At 43.6% G+C, this 17,237-nt stretch overlaps 3 protein-coding genes and 1 long non-coding RNA gene across 4 annotated transcripts in view; all 4 read right to left on the bottom strand.

Annotated features, from left to right (window-relative positions):
• timeout overlaps positions 1–6,795 on the bottom strand; it is a 75,226-nt gene extending 68,431 nt beyond the window's left edge. The window contains exons 1-5 of the mRNA NM_079617.3: positions 6,584–6,795; positions 6,200–6,523; positions 2,452–2,709; positions 2,071–2,390; positions 26–211 (exon numbers count right to left, since the gene is read on the bottom strand). Of these exons, the coding sequence (NP_524341.3) occupies positions 26–211; positions 2,071–2,390; positions 2,452–2,709; positions 6,200–6,523; positions 6,584–6,685 (1,190 nt within the window). The 5' untranslated portion in view covers positions 6,686–6,795. The remainder of the gene's footprint in view (positions 1–25; positions 212–2,070; positions 2,391–2,451; positions 2,710–6,199; positions 6,524–6,583) is intronic.
• CG34308 (uncharacterized protein) lies at positions 5,365–6,204 on the bottom strand (the record flags this gene model as incomplete). Its single annotated transcript, NM_001104300.2, is given in 1 exon segment — positions 5,365–6,204. A coding segment is annotated over 1 exon segment (584 nt). The 5' UTR covers positions 6,117–6,204.
• A 1,889-nt stretch (positions 6,796–8,684) lies between the features above and the next one.
• On the bottom strand, positions 8,685–9,222 carry CG43063 (uncharacterized protein). Its single transcript, NM_001260153.1, has 2 exons — positions 9,170–9,222; positions 8,685–9,119 (listed from the first exon to the last, which is right to left on the bottom strand). Exons 1-2 carry the CDS (start codon positions 9,186–9,188, stop codon positions 8,734–8,736), a joined length of 405 nt encoding a protein of 134 aa, NP_001247082.1. The 5' UTR covers positions 9,189–9,222; the 3' UTR covers positions 8,685–8,733.
• A 247-nt stretch (positions 9,223–9,469) lies between these two features.
• lncRNA:CR44967 (long non-coding RNA:CR44967) lies at positions 9,470–9,968 on the bottom strand. Its single transcript, NR_125153.1, has one exon. It is a non-coding gene; the product is annotated as a long non-coding RNA:CR44967 (long non-coding RNA).
• Positions 9,969–17,237: the final 7,269 nt, after the last annotated feature.

Below are 17,237 nucleotides of genomic sequence, written 5' to 3'. Positions count from 1 at the left end.
GTGCCAGCACTTGAATGCCACTCACCTGACTAACTGCAATTGTAGACCACTCAAACGATTGAACTCCATGAAAAATCGTATGGCCCACAATAGATAGGAGTCATCGTGACTCGACGATCCGGCGTTGCGTTCCAGCACCCGACGCACCTGCCTCACCAGAGTGTTGTAAGCGGAGCGCAGTACCTCGATGCAGTATTCGCGCAGGCACAATCTGCAAAAGCCAGGAAAAGTACGAAAAACTGTGAGAGGGGGATCCAAAAGCTAAAACGTTCAAGGCGCAGATTGGGTGGGTGGGTGAAAGGATGGGCAAAAGACATGAAAAATGGTTATACCACAATAATATTGATTGAAAGCGAACGCCCTCTATCAGTTTATATAACAAATGCGGACTCTGCAACGGCATTTGGCAGCGCTGATGCAATAAATTTCGCCTGGCCAATTTATTTGTGCAAAGCTGGCTAAAAGATGCACCCAACCAGCCAACCAGCCAACCAGCCAACCAACCAGGCAACCAGCCACCCAGGCAGGCCAGCAAGCGACCCACCCATACCCAATCCTGTCGAGCGTGGAGCAATCTCTGCCACCAGGCGAAACACAAATCCAACGCATCGATGCCGACGCGGATTAATTTATGCCAAAATGGAGGCAAAACTGAACAAAAAATGGCCAGGCCCCTTAGTCGGCTTATTGCAACATGCACTTGTGGTTGGCTAACAAATTGTTGGGGAGCACGGTGCTCCAGCTTCAGCACGTGACATTGATGAACTTTCGCCTATTCCGCCTACGTGCCTTGCTCCTCTGACTTTGGCCATTCGTTTGCGGTCGGAATGGGACATTCCGAGTTGTCTAATCACGGCCACCGGCGGCGCCCCGGTCGCATTTGTTCTGCTCCATCAATTTATGGGCGCCTAAAGATTTGGCCAACCAACCGACTATGTGGCTAAGCATCTTGTCCCATAAACCAGGCCAAGCAATGGACGACTAACAAGCAAAAATGTTTGCCAGCCAGTTCCAAATCGCAGCAGCGGATAAAAACCTTTTGAGGATTTTACTTGAAAATTGCATGCCTCGTCGGCCAGAGATCCCAAAGTCGATGCCGATGGCAATGGCGATGCAGAAAATGCCGATGGCGCCGCCAAGTTGCTGCTGCAGTTTTATCTCGGCTCCGCTTTTTATGCTTCATGCCACAAATTGAGGAAGAAACCAGAACTTCCCAGGCGAATTACAAATGCTCTAGGCTTGGGGAAGAGATGAAGAGGAGATGTCGGATACAAAGTTCAATTCGTGGCTATCAATCATTGTTATAAGTGGTGCAGACTTGAGCATAACGTGGCTCACACAACATTTATGCATTAAATGTCTTACTTTTTACCAATATAGTTGTAGTTTTTTTTTGGACATTCTCCCGCCAACTAGGGTATATATTTTTGTGACCAAAAAGAAGACCGGAACCGAATGCATTTACTGTAACTGTTGAAGAAGGCCAGGATAGCGGCAGCCCGGGAATCTTGGCCTGCGGGCGTGGTGGCAGATCCTTTAAGTAGTTTGTTGGTTAGCGGAGAAGCATAAAATAGCTGCACCTGGTGGCCATTAGGGGAAACGGGAACAGAGACGCCCGGCGCCAAGATATTGTTTAGCCCGGCCAAGTCAGGCGGAACCCGAGAGTCTGGAAGCCCCTAGCAGCCAATATCGTTTGTGTGATTCTATAAAACAGCAGGAATTACAGGCTGCTGGGTGGAAAAAGACCGGGATGGGAGGGCGAACCGAAAGGGCCAAAAGGAAATGGCTTCATTTATTATTGAATATTATTTTATACGCTCTCTGCTCGACTGCTCGCTCGCTCCGCTTGGATCTCTCGGATACGGCTGTCCTCGTGGCAGCGTAAAATCGAAAATCAATGGCCGGGATGTGGCTCCACCACTCCGTTGGTGGCCATAACAATTCCGATGCTAATGGCCACACCAGCTCCAGCAGCAACAGCACAATGCGAACAAGGCCCGGAGCCAAAGTGCAGGAAGTGGCCACAGACAAATGGATATGGCTGTGGGTTACGAGCAGACCGGGACTCACCTAACGGTGAACGCACTGCGACGGGTCACCTGCGCCTCCTCCTGGATGTGTCGGTGGGAGCGCTTCTGCTGCTGCTTCTCGCGGTCAAAATCGATCGATGACACGCGCTCCAGAGCCTGGTGGCATATCACATCCCGATCCGAAACGGACTTCATGTTCCGAATGACATAGGTTCCGCCGAAACGGGAATGCCGCCCTGGTGGAGGACGAGCCTGACGGCGGGCACGCTCCCGTCGTCGTGCGGCCAGGAGCTCCTGCTGGTCCCGCTGCTTTTCGCTCAGACTGCGCTGCAGGGAGGCGTCCGCCAGGGATTCGGCACTCTGAAATCGCACAAAAAAGGTATTTAATATTACTTTTATACATATTAGTTTACTTCCATACCTGTTCCCTGAAAAGCAGGCAAACAATCTCCAGTCCGTGCAAATGGAACTGCTCCTCATCCGGCGAGGAGATGACAAACAGCACCAAGTCCAGCATTCCAGTTTGATGCAACGCCCAAATGACCTGGTCGTGCAGACTGGCATCATTGTCCGCCCGGCACTCGGCCTCCGGATTCGCTGGCACTTGCAGAACGTTCCGCACCAGGACCAGGATGCGCTCAATCAGAAGATTCTGCTCTTCGCTGCGAATCGCAAATGCCTGGAAATAAAGCCAGAGCATGGCATTAGAAATCAGCGCCATAAAATGCTGCAGCAAATCCCAGTGTAAAAATCTAAGCGCCAAATCCCGCGAGTCAATTTAAAATAATCAAATGAAATTAAATTAAATTAAATTGCAAATTTATGTAGCTCGACTGTAAAACGGAAGCCCCGACTCGGGCCAAGACAAGCGATGGGACCACAACAAAGTCAAGTTGAAATCAATTTGGGCAGGGTGTGGGCGATAAGAGGAAATGCCTGGGTGCCTGACTGGATGGGTGGATGGTTGGATGGTTGGATGGTCGGAAGGGCGGATGGGCTCCATGGTTAGGGTTGGGCGCAGCAGGACATTACAGTTGCTGCTGTGAGCTTAAAAATAAATACAACTAATGCGGCTTTTGTGCCTACAAGCCAGCTGTGACTCCTCCAGCCCGACATGGACACCCACTTCCACTCTCACACGCACACCCATGGCCACATCCACACCCACATCCAGGCATGTGCCAGGAACTCGGGCCTCCAGACCTCAGGACCCCAAGAGCCCATCTCAAAGGCAAAGTTAATAATGACTTCCGTTTTTGGTTTCCCTACGCAACAAAAACAACAACACCACGTTCCAGGGGGCGGCGGCTCATTCAAAACTGAAAGCTTTCCTTCGCAGCGAAATTGGAGGAGGGGCAGTAGCTCCTCCTGCTCCTGCGCCTGTCCACTTGGCTGCTCGCCGCGCATACATCAAAGCGTGTAAGTCGGTGCGACGCAAATAAAGAAGTAAAGCATAAAAAGTCAGCAGCACCAGTGCACTGAAAACAATTGCAATACCAAAACAAAAGATATTAAGCCAAAATATCAACCTAATACACATTTTGGGGTAATAAAAACGACGTATCATATATTCCTACTAATTAACAACTATTTTTGTTTTTTTGAGTGCACCGCGCACCCAGCAGGAAGGGCGGATCCGCCGGAGGCAGAAGCGGAAAAATCCTCGTACACATTCATTATCAACGACAACAGCCACACAGCAACAAGAACAAATAGACAGCGTCCATATAGAAATTCGCGTGCATTTAACCTAACCAAGGAGGAAAAAAAAAAAGAAGCAGCCGGAAAAACCGAGGAAAACGGCACAAATAAAAGGAAAAGCGCTCCCTAAAAAATGGAAATGTAAAGAAATCCTCGGGCGACTCTTTGGCAACGCAGCGCCATGAAAATCCTTTGGAATTGCTCCCCGGAGTGTTATGAATGTCGATTCAATCGGCTTTAAATGAATTTATTTCGTTGTGATGGGCGATGGGTGGTATCTGGTGGGTGGTGGAGACTAGGAACTTTGGTGTGGATGGCTTCGCTCTCTCATCTTTGAGATTTACGTTCTTACTTTCTGGTTGCCAGGACTTAACTTATGATAATTGTTGGGATCATCAACCTGGTGTTTCAGTTTGGGTTCCGCGCGTTGAAAAAAATAGTTTGAGCCACAAACAAACAGCAAACATTTCCATTCAATGTAAATTTTCAATTACGAATTTATGGCAATCCAGACGGAGCTCATCCATAAATTGCACACACAGAAATCAGGAAATCCTTTTTTTATTTGCTGGATACTCGCAGATTATTTCAAGCTGGAGCAAACAAGTTTTGGTTATACCCTTAAAAGATTATTGAGAATAAGTTGGGAGCAATAATATACAATATTAAAAATAAAAATAAAAAGCAGTCACTGAAATCTTAAAATGAGCACGATTAAACATTTATAATTGTTATATTTTCGAGAGTATCCAAAGATTGGCCATTCTACAATTTTTATTTCCCACAACTAGCAATTGAAAGCATTTGGAAAACGCCGACTGCCATCGATTGGCAATCATTGTTGCTGGGCCTTTGCCTTTGTGGTTTGAACAATGTCTCGACCCACCGATGTTGGTTCAATTCCAAACAGTTTCGCTTAGCTTTTTTTGCAACAGCAACACGCTGCCGACAGATTTTTTGTGGATTCGTCTAGGCCGGAATCGAATTCCTTTTCCCCAACTGTGACGCGTTTGATTCGAAGGTGCCTTGTAGGCATTGGCACCCAAAGTGAAGTGAAACCAGCACAGCCGCCAACTTGTCGTGGGTGTTGATTAAATCGACTTGTTGCGGTTTTTCCTCCTTCGCTGAAAGCAAAGCAGCAAGTGAGTGAAACCCTTTGGAGATGTGAATTCATATTGTGAGATATATTTTAAATTAAATTCCTTCCTTGGACCTCGTTGGGCAGCAGCTCAAGTTGAGAGAATAAAGGCAAACGGATGCACGGAACAAATAAAGAAGATAAAAGCGGGCAGATATGAAGTTCAAATTAGTTATGAACCCACAAAGCGGACGAGTTCAGTCATAAAGCCAGAGCTGGTCAAAACAAACTTCAAGTGGGTTGGGCAATGTGAAAAACATTCGCTCTCCCCACGAAAACTTGACTGCTGGCAGCTGCAAGGGCCATTAAAAGTTTTGCGTACCCGCTTGCCCATTAATACATAGATTAAAGAGATTACAGGAATAGTTGCGCAAATGCCCGAACGATAATTGCTTGGGCTTTAGAACAGGAGCCCAATCCAAGCGGTGGATCAATTTGTGGGGATAAAAAATTGCTTAGGGATGGAAATCAGGCCCATGAAAGTTCAAAATAATTATGCCCACAAAAGAAAATTTTATTTACGTAAGAGGGTAAATCTCACAGAACTGCACTGCTGGGGCCACAGAAACTAGATGTTCTTGGATGCCATTTCAGACAATAACAAGTCGAAATTCAAAAGACAATTTGTTAGTGGAGATTTGTTGGGTGCTACGTCTCACTGGCTCACAATAGTAAAGACGGTGTCACTGCCGCGTGTAGGTACATGGCCAGCATGAACAGAAAGATAACGAAGTTAATGAAGCGCTGGTGCAGCGAGGGTGTAAGGAAAATGCGCACTATGGGATAACGTGACCACTGTTGAAGCATCTGGGGCGGCAAAGGCTTGATCCTTGGCATAGGGTCCGGCGGATATTTGATATAGCCACGTGTGAACATGCCGGCCTCCGGCAAAAAGATGTTTTCGGTTAAACAGTCTTTGCTCATGCGCATCTGGCGGCGGTGCTCCACAAAGGATTTGCACGAAAGTACGTTCTTCGTCTTCGCATGGTGATAGTGATGAGGGTGTTCTCACCGATCAGGGACTGGCAGTAGGGGCATTTGGCCTGATATTTCTGACTCCTAATCCAGTTGTATATGCACTGGGAGCAGAAGTGGTGGCCGCAAAAACTGACCCTCGGCGATTCAGCAGTCTGCATGCACACCAGGCAGGTGTAATAGCTGTTCATCCAGGAATCCTCTTCCTCGCCGCTGTTCCCGCCGGAATAATTTGGGTTTCGTTTGTCCTTAGAATTCATTATTTGTGGCATGGGGTGTCACTTTGTTTTTTATGCGATTTCGCAAACAAAATAATGAGAGACCTAAAAACTAATGTCAAGCAAATGAAACTCACTATTTCCAAAGCCTGCTTGAGCTTCTCGAAAAGGGCGCTCCAGACTTTGTCCTTGGCAAAGGCTGCTTTGTAGCCCTGCAGGATGTCGATTAGCTCCATGAACACTTTCCGGCCATGGTTGTCCTTGGGAGCACCCTCCCGGTAGAGCAGCAGTGTCGGATTGGTCAGGATGACCAGCAGGCGGATCAGTAGATCGGATAGCTCCTCGTGATGCACATAGTCCGGCAGCATGTAAACCAAGTCCGTTTGGAGCACCTTGGAGCGGCCCAAATGACGGCGATACTCGTGGTTGTCCAGGTCCCGACGCAGAATCCATATCAGATGCTTAATGGATAGTAAAACTTTAGATTTGCGGAAATTTAAATGAATGAAAAAGTAAGATACCTTGAGACCCTCGGCGGCATCAGGCTCCGCTTGATATTTCTGTCCATCACTGTATCCCAAGGCCGCACACGTGGCATCAATGTCCGCCAGCAGAATAGACATCTTGAAATACACTTATCACTTTAATTTATATTGATTGAAAGTCTAATAAACTTTGCGACATAAACAAAACAAAATATCACAATGATTTTCGCATGAAAAGCGCGCGAAATAAATCAGCTGTGCAGAGCAGCTGATCGATCGCTTTGTGGTTTAGAACTCCACTGGGAAGTAGCAGTGGCGCACACCTTTTAATTGGAAACTAACATCGATGATCCATTTCCAGTTATCGATTGTTTTAGATGTTTCCGTATATGATTAAATTCAAATTTGAACACAAATATTTGTTTAACTATAATAATTAAGATTTGTATTTGGTACAAGTCACAAAAGAGTATAGTGGAAAAATTTAATTCAGCAGCTGAAGTTTTGCATTTGAATAAGAAAATTTAATTCCAATGCGTATATATTCCTCCGAAATGTTTTATCTGCGCAAATAATCCATATGTGCATTTGCATAAAACACTTTTCCAATGCGTGTGTACATTCATTCGTTTCCATCTTAAATCGATTTAAATCCAAATTATTTGCTTGCATAAGACCCACTTCCCCACCCTGCAGAGCCATTTATTTGGGTTGCTGGCTATAAGATCCTTGACGAGAGCAAAAGGAAAGCGCCTTTTGTGTGTCCCGGTCTCCCAGTGCGGTAAATTCAAATCTTTTCACCATTTTCATTAGTCATTGGAGCAGGAAATTGCCGGGGCCACACCATCTGAGTCATGCAAGTAGCTGTGGTGGGAGCTAGTCAGGATTGGTCAGGATGGGATGGAATTGGTCAGGATGCAGGCGCTCTAATCATTCGGACACATTAAAAAGCAAAGGCTATGGGGAAATGGCGAAATTAAAAGCAAACATCGAGGCTGTCCAGGATATATTTACCTATGATATGAACAAATACGACGGGCAAACTTTTCCCACGAAGGATGGCAAACTTGGGGCCACCACCTGCTCCTCCTCGCCCTGCAGCTCTTCACTTGCCCGCCCTCCCCGCCGCTGTCATTTCCCCCGGCCGAAGAAGTTGAATTTAATTAACTAAGTAAATGCCCAGACATGGGCCCGGCTTGCTTATTTATCAAACTTCTCGGCACTGCGATGATGGGCAACTACTGCACTGGCAAAATCATATACCCATTGTCATCCAATTGAAACACATGTGTAACTAATCATAAAGCTTAAGAAAATCTGGAGTAACTTGGTATAAAGTAACTTGGTGACTAACTTGGTAAAATCCTATATTAAATATAGATCAACTCTCATTTAGATAGTGGTCTTACTTTCTTTATATTTATGTTCAATATATTGTAGTTTCATATTGGTTTTCTTATTTGGCAAAGAAGTAAGACTAATAACTTTGCTGTGACCTAAGATATATTCTTTTGATATATATATATTAAAAACCATAGTAAGTTTTTGATATTTTCTTGTTGTGCACAACTTGAACTAACTACAAGAACTTGCTGCCCAAATAAGCAGAGCACGTCAAAGCGGCCAAGTTGCCGGAGTGCTCGAGGGATCGGTTGGCTCAGTGACTGAATGACTGACTGACTGACTAACTGACCGACTGGCAGATTGAGGGACTGAGAGACTGGCGGCCTGGGCGAAGGACACTATGCAAACCTGATTATAATGTGTCAAATCCATTATGTGCTGTCAGGCTTTTAGGCACAAAAAGTGCCGCCCGTTCCCAGGATTTTCTTTGGGGTCGTCAAACGAATTTCTCAAGTTTTGAGGCAACTTTTGCCCCGTCAGGTTTTGCCGACCAGACAAAGTTAATTATGATTCTGGGCCTCAGTTAAGCTGTCGAGTGCCTCGGGCCCAATTAAATGCATCGCCACAGTGCCTTCAATCAATTGTTGGATACACTTGCTAATACGATTTTAAACTGGACACTGGGTAAATCAATTTCATATGAATTACCATAATTATGCGACGAAACTTAAGGAAATTAGGGCCTGTCCAAAAATAATCACCTAAATCATAATAAATGGACAGCACTTCAGTTAAGTGTTAGATTGTTAAGTGAAAAATATATATCTTGCCAATGTCTAATATCAAATTACACTTGTTGAGTTGTCACTGTCGCCATCCTGAACTGCAGGCACTTCAACTTCATTGTGTCGTTGGTTCCGCACAAACTCTCCGTTGAACTGAAAATCGAATGGATACTCGGCCATATGTTTCCAGCTGTGAGGAATGGGAGGATGGGCCTGATATATCCAGAAGCAGCAATAGTTTTCATTCATTTTGCCCGTTCGGTTTTTTCCCACAAAAGATAGTACGCTCATTTGTCGAGTTCGTCCCTCGATGCGTTTCGGATTAAGAGGACCAACAATATCCCCATTTTCGCGCGGTGTAGTTATTTCCTCGGCGACTTCAAAGTCATCGAGGGTCTCCAGCGGATGAGTGATGTCCGACAGCAAAAGAAATGTGACCGCAACTAAAGTTTGTTTTAATTATTTCAGGAAAATAATAGATTACCTTGCTTACCAAATACTGAGAAGTGCATTTCCATATTGCACAACCATTCAAAGTGAAAACATTGTTCTTAATAAACCAACTTAAAGAAAATACAGCTAGAATTAGTATTTGCAAGCATGAATGTGAAATCGTAATTATTTCATTCGGCATGCATAATAGTCTTATTTTAAATGAATTTTCACCCAAAAGACGACTTAAATTCATATGAAACAATTGTGCATAAAGCGCAAAAGTAAGTAACCAATATTTAAAACTCAAAGTTAAAGAATCATAGCAATCATATACATATAATACTTTATTATACTTTTTAAAAATACATAAAGGACTTTGAGTAAGAGGCTAACGAGGCGGGCGAAGTGCAAATATTTAGGAGGACCACTTCGCCACCATTTCGTTGCGAGAAAAAGCCTTGATTCCCGCGATCGACGTCACCACATGGAGCTGCTCGTTAGTGGCTCCCATTTGGCTCCGGGTGCACCATTGTTAGTGCTCAGCCGGGCTCGGCAAACAAAGTGCGGCCGGAATAGGGAGCCCAGATGGCCCACTGCCGCCCGGAGGCGACTAAAAGTGCAGCGGAATAACAGCATCTGACAGATGTCAGCTGCCATGTTGGCTTTGCAGCTTGTGGCCGCCATTTCGCCAGTATTTGGGCTACCTTGCAACTCGACGCTTCTGCTGGTTTCCCGAATCCGGGCTCCCAGTGATGGTGGTTTCCTGTCCCGGCGGTGTCCCTGATATTTAGTGCTCTAAATAATAACATAAAAATTTCAGTTTGTAATTAAGATTAATATATCTTGAGAAATTTACCTGGATTCAGCTCATCAAAAAATAATTATACTTATATTTATAAAACTTAATTTTTTTGTTGCTTCCAGTTCTTTGGCATATATTTTCTTTTTATTGGAATTTCAACTAGCTGCAAGGACCCTTGCCCATCACTGCCTGTCTCTTTCCGCGTCCGAATTCAATTGTTTGCAGAGCCTTCATCTTGCATTCTGATTGCGTGGCTTAATTGCATAGCAGCCGCGAACTGGGCCAGATTTGGTTTTGGCTTTGTGTTTGGCCGAAAGGTGAAAGCGAAAGCTGAGTGCGCTTCTATGGAACCGCAGCCAGGACGAAATGAAATTACCGCCAGGCCACAAGGAAAACAGAGTCGAACTGCGTGTGGCTTCCTTTTCATCCTGCCAAAACAAAGCAGCGCGCCAAAACTGGAGAAAAAATATATATATAGAACAGAAGAGCACAGCACAGGACTCACAGAAAAGGACTCGGAACAAAGCGGGGAAAACAATTTCCAAACAAAAAAAACTCACACCTGAGACTTGGGAGCCCGCAAGTGTTCTGGTCATCTGGTTGGGTCTCACAGCGGTTGCCCCTGGCGAAAATGAATTGTTGTAAATCAATTTGTACCAGACCAGCAGGGCAACAACATAGCGCAATTACGTGGGCATTTTTCAATCGGAGTGGGTGGAAAAGTGGGGGCACTCTTGCCAATTTGTTCGCATGGCCTACGATTTGTTTTTAAGTATTGCCGGTAAAAAGTGCGTTATAATATCGTCGAAAGTGTTTTATTATTGTTGAAAAATGTGATTAAAACTAGTTATTAAAAAAATTAAACCATGTTATACATTTATATCAACACTATTTGCATAAAGGAATGTAAGTTATTGTTGTATTGCAGAAAAATGTTTAATCAGAAATGTGCGCTCTGCAAAAAGTCTTTTCATTGATTGAAGTGTGAAATAAAAAAAAAACCAATAAAATTGATAACAATGAACACATGCATCACAACGTGCAGGGCATTCGGACGACTGCATATCCCCCGTAGAAATGTCACGAGATGAAAGCGAAAGTGGTGCAAACGAAACCCTAGTCCATGTGGATATATAAAAGTTAGATTCGTACTTCAACCCCCGGCAGGATATGCTCCCCCCGCAGCCGCTGCAAACAAATCAAAGGGAAATTGTAAACGACAAGTTAATCTCGCTTGAAGTATAACCGGAAGCCATTTTATGACCCAATGGACAAGTGGTGGGGCATCCCCGCCAGGAGCAGACCATGTGAAGATGCACCATTTGCACCGACCGCCGCACATTAAACAGGACAATTTATTCTGTACATTTGGCTGGAACTGCTGCAAATTGAATTAAAGTTCAATGAATGGATGGGAAATGGGAAATGGAGAAAAAGGGAAAAGTTTCCTTTGGCCTCGGCTGCGGCTTGGAAGCATCTTTATCTGCCACTGGCCTTTGTTTCTTGGGAAAACTCTTATATTTTTTTCTGGATTTTCCTACTTTTCCTTTGGCCCCCCCCCGCCCCCGTTGTTGTGGCAGCGTTTTTCATGATGTTTGCACATTCGCTCCTTGTACCGCCTCGATTTTGAGTTACAAAGCCAAAATCTCAGCAATCTGGGCCAGGCAACGAAAAAGCTGAAATACCTTTTGCATGCTTCATTGGCGTTGCCTTTCTGCTGAGTGAACATCAAATGGGATTTGTCTGCCGGTCTCCCAACCGCCGGACATATGTATCTGTATCGGTGCCTATGTATCTTCTATCTGTATATGTATTTGTATCTGTGTGCGACTTCCTGTTGCGTAACAGTTCAATGGTGTGTTAAGCACACACCCACATCCCCGCAACCCAATTGATAGATGGCTGTTTATGTGCCAACAGGCAGCACATCGCCTTTATCCCCAATCCATGACCCACACACAGCCCACAAAAATAACCCAGAAAGCTATAGTAGGTGTCGATTCTATTTGGCCTTCAGTGCAAATGCGGCAGTGCAGCTGCCATTGTGTACTGTTCTGCCGACTGCACTTAGGCAAATTAATCCCATCAACGAGATGATTGTTAACCGCAATCGTAAACGCAACTCAAACGGCGGCCATTTGACTTGTGCCCCCAACAAAGAATCCTTTCAGCTCGACACACACACACGAACTACAAACTACAGGCGAAGCCGAATGACACCCACGGGAATAATCAGCCATGAATTGGGTCGAGATACAAACTAACCTGACAAACTAACACGAACATCTATCTCCGATTAAATGAAAGTAAGCTTACACTGGAACAACAGGTGATATTTTAAGACCTTTACCCCATTTTAATTACAATTACATATACCAACATAGCAACTCTTTTCGAAAACTAGTCTTATATATTTAATTATGTACACAAAACTTTTTTAATCGTTTAAGTACCTATCTTATATAACCAGTTTAAAGCAATTATTTAAAACTTTCAATTAGAATGCGCTCTTAAATCACCGAAGAGTTCATCCAGTTTCTAAATCTCCGACTTGGAGTCCGGGTAATAAAACGCCTTATTTGCCCGATTGCGTACGGGAATGTACATGTATATGAGGTATTTTAATCGCATCTCATCGCCAGCCTCTCACTCCGCCAAGGATATCTCGTGTGCCTACATTTCGTTCTTCCCTGCCATTTATTTGTTTTTTTATGTTTTCTGAGCGTCTGCCAGGCGCATAACTCAAAGTGCTTCAGCCTGAGCCTTCGATGCCGTGCAGATAATGATGCCAAAAGTGTCGCAATCGATGGGGGAAGCAAAAAGCTGGGGCGGCCCATCTCAGATTCAGGTAAACCTGAAACCCCACACACGTAAAGCGAGCAGGAATAACATACCGAAAAATAAATTTCATTGAGTGGTGGGATGTTAAAAAAAAAAGAAGGAGAAAAGAAAAGAAAGGAGCCTCGGGGGGCGCAGGGGAAAGTGAGCAAAGTCAGCGAAATCTGTTTCAATAGCTTTTGTCGGGGGCTTCGGGACTTCAGGACTTGTGGAATGGGTCGAAATGCCTGCGAAAGTCATAAAATCGCGAGAGCAGCTACAAAACATAAACAAGGAGGCTGTGGAGCCATAATGATGTAAAATATATCGCAGAGATTTAGGCGACTTTTTTGGTAGAGTCAAGGTCTGTGCGTTCGCTGATAAAAGCGAGATGGTGGGAAAAAAGTAAAGCCAACTGGAAGAGAATAAAATTGCAAAATGGCTAAAAGTGTTGAGAGCACTTCAAAGTCACAAACAAATGCATAAAATATCAGCTCGATATTATTCAATTTGTTCTAATAGCCGCGCTTAGCTCACCACCCAGCACACATGGCGTATACGCAACGTTTAGCTGCAGGGGCTCAGGAAAAGATTTACCCGCACTTAATGGCCGACCAAGAAGTGTATTGATGATGTCGAGCATTTCAACTTCAATGATGCGCGATTTTATGCACAAGTCTTTTACATAAATTTCGCTTCCTTCCAAAAGCGTTTATGTGTGCACGAAAGGATTTGCCATCCTGCAAGGATATTTTGTCTTCCCGGGGCTTTTAAGTCACTTCTTTTTTTTTTTGATCTGGAAAGCACGGAAAGTGCGTACAAACGTTAATACGCCTTTGATATGGGAATCGTATTTTGCCTTTGCCAGCTTTACTGATTCGCATTTATGACACTTACCGATACAATTTAGCAGAAATCCAGGCCTCGGGAATAAAGTTTGCATTTATGCAGAATCAAGGCGATTTTATTGAAATTTCGCAGTACTTGCCGAATTTATGTGTCATAAATTTGCTCAGATTTTGGCTGTAAATCAGGATTATTGTGAATATTCACGAAAATAAACTTGATTTTCGGGCAATAGCACTAAAAAGCAATTTTATCTTTCTTGTTTTTTTAATTTCCGAGATTATACGGACAAACATACAATAGAAATACAAAACTCGAACCCTTGCATAAAATTTCAATTATCAAACTCATAACTTGAGTCTGCGTAACCCGGAGGGTTGAGACATTTTCCGCAGGCCATAGTTCAGTCCACCCCCAAATTTGTTCAGTTTCGATTTCACCATTTCCAATTACCATTCGTGGGAAAACAGATAGAACACGTTAAGGCGGTTAACAGGACAAGGGAAATTTATTAAGTGATAAATTTGTGGGGCATTGCGAAAAATGTCAGAGAAGGTCAATCGGAAAGGGAAAGCTTTCCGGGATTTGGTCAGGGGAAAGGTTGAAAATCCACGTCACACCCAAAAAACACACTCAATCAGAAGTCCGTCCGTTGTCAATGGAGCAAGAAAGGAGCCGAGCCAGGCCAAGAAGGATACCGCCTCCAAAAGTTAGCCAAAACGAATCGAAATGAAAATGGCGCACAAAACAAAAGCTGCTCAGAACAAATTACCAGAGTCGTCTTTTCAATGGCTTTGCCTTTCTTGCCTTGGCTAGGACCATTTGGCCTGCTCTGTTCCGATGTGGTCTGGTGTCGTCCATTCCCTTTTATTTTTTTTTTTTTTTTTTTTTTGCAACTTTTCAGTCTCAACTGTTTGCCAATTGCACTTTTCAACTGGGCCCCATTCGAATGGGTTTGTTTTCGGTGTGTGCTCAAGATGGCCAGCGTCCAGTTTTAATGCCACCGTTAGTACTATATGTTGGGTTGCTCCCAGGAGGCGAATGTGTGTACAGCTGCGCCTCACATTCACTCAAGTGAACGGACCCAATTCGGTTTCCTTGGGGTGGGCGAAATGGCCAAGTAGGCAGTTTTTTGAGGGGGCCAGGCAGCCCAGTCCATTCGCCCCTTTAAACATTTATGTAATAGGCTTGAAATTTCCATTTGGCAGCCGCAAAAACTGCACAGCTGTATGGCCACAATGGATCGTTAGAAGCCAGCCGGACACCTCCGAATCTTGGCCAGCACATGGAGTTTATTCCATGCCATATCCCATATCCTGTCCCAATCTGCAGCTGCACCTGCACACACGTATTAAAAATTTAGAGCAGTTACAGCACAGCTTCCCTTTCGCACAACCGCAATGAGTCTTAAGCAGGTAATCCGGACGACTATGACCCACTACTCCTGGTTATTACTCAGTTAGAGATGAGCAGGCGAAACGAAGTGTCCTGCAGCACAAAGGATTCCCGGTGAGCTTGAAAGACAAAGGATTTGGGGCCAAGAGCTCCGAAATTGGGTCAAAAAGAAAATGAGAATGAACAATAAGAATGAAGAGATGCCATTAGGTATCCAGGATTAAAATTAAGCAATTGGTATTAGATTGGTAATATTATTATTTATTCAGGATTTTAGCAAAATATATATATGTGTTAATTTCTTTATATAAGTTATTTCATTTCAAAGAAATTATTTTTATTTATTTACGTATGCTAAATTTATTCGAACTTTTACTCTGCCATACAACAGCCTTTTTTGATATTCTGAATAACTCTAATATTAAATTGATTTCATTATAACTTTAGACGTCATTCGCCGGCTCTACCATGAATATATTTTGAAAGGATTATGCCAGCACCATTGGATTTCATCCTGCATCTCTGGCACCGAGCTCGCATTTCATTTAATTTCAGTATGCCAGTGGCACACACTTTCGGGCTTGCATTAATTCGAAATGCGACCTGGTCGCCACTGGAGAGTCCTTTTCCGGCGGCCAGAACAAAAGTGCAAGATCTGACCAAGCTGGCCAGCTAACCAACTAACCAGCTGGCACGTAAGCTCGTTACGAATTTCAAATTGAAATACTTTGCTGCGGCGGCAGGGTACTTGTGTTTTTAAAAACCCGAAATTAGGTTTGCATTCTGAAATGCGTCCGATGTTCCCCAAAAACGGTCGCAACTTTCATTATTAAAGTGCATTCCGGGTTTTGGGGCAAGGCCAAAAGCTGCAAGATGGTATGCTCTGGGGCATTGGAGCAGTAGAATTGGAGTCGGAGTTGGTAGTTACTCCCACGTCCGTTTTTAGCCTTTTACTTTTGTTCATTTTTAATATGACTTCTTTGCCTTCGGGCCATTCCCCCCCTTCTCTCTCTCACTCTATTTCTCTTTCTTTTAGTTGGGTCCGAAGTAGAGAGTCCTGAGTCCAGTGCTCTGTGTCCTGTGAGTCTGCGTCCTTCAGCCAGAAAGTTGCGGTCTGCTTGCACTTAAATTATTGCATCGGAGAAAAGTCCTTGAGCCGCAAAGGCATTCGCCCTTTTCAGAGGGCATGGCCAGATGGCAATTAAATAATTTGCGGTCTATGTGCTGGCGAGGCGTAAACTTTTCAAAATGCTTCAAGAAATAAATTAGCCAAGGGCCTGCCAGCTGAAACACAAAGTGCAAGTGCCCTGGCGATTGAAAAACGCCAATTAGCCTGGCCCAAAAGAGGTCAGGCTTATCTGCAGATAGCACTTGCCAGCAAAAAAGGGATGCCTACTCTGTTGGCTCACACAAAATGGCAGGCAATAAATCAATGGTCTCTATACTGAACCAACCGTCCCACACAAATGGGCCAACTATTTCATCCCAGGCCAGCAACTTGGCCAGAAGGGTTTGGTTCGGCTCGGCTTTACATGTTTATGCTGCACCAGCAGCAGCATCCATGGCCAAAAGCAAGCATTCTGTATTAGGAATATGTGGCATTTGAAGCATCCAGGGTTTTCTAATTTGATTTCAGTAGGATTGAATGGTGGAAAAATATGCAGCATTATAGGTGAATGATTAATTAAAATTGAGGTCAAGACATACAGAAAAAGAAACTAGCAATGGAAATAAATTAGTAAAATCCATCAAGCAAAAAAATTCAATACTATTTTATTTTATAATAAATTTAGAAAAGCTTCTTTTTTAATTTGTAAAAAGCTAATTGGTTTTAGTTTTCTAATCTAATTTAAATAACCGTCGACACAGGGTGCCTATGGCAATTGAATCAAAATATATTTCAACACAGTGGTGAAATTCTGTAGAATATGTATTATACATTTTGTAAAGTACATCAAGTTTTGTTCAAAACCACTAGATGTCGCACCACTTTTATACGTATACGTTACAATACGTATACGTAGAATGTAAGCTGGTGGCAGATTAAGGAACTAAATATATGTGTAGTTTAGTATGTTACCTAAAAATATGCAACGAAATATTTTAAAATCGGCTATTGCGTCAAAGCTGCATTTTTCAATCCATACAAAATTTGATTAAAACGCTAAATTGTGAAATATATAAAAGCATATAAATAGATAATTTTAAAACAAAGATAATGGAAATAGATAAAGGTGCTAGTTTTTGAAAATAACATTTTATTTGT

The sequence above is a fragment of the Drosophila melanogaster genome, chromosome 3R (genome assembly GCF_000001215.4).
Source record: "Drosophila melanogaster chromosome 3R".
Lineage (NCBI taxonomy): Eukaryota > Metazoa > Arthropoda > Insecta > Diptera > Drosophilidae > Drosophila > Drosophila melanogaster.
The sequence above is the reverse complement of the archived record's forward strand: the minus strand, read 5'-3'. Positions and strand labels throughout refer to the sequence as shown.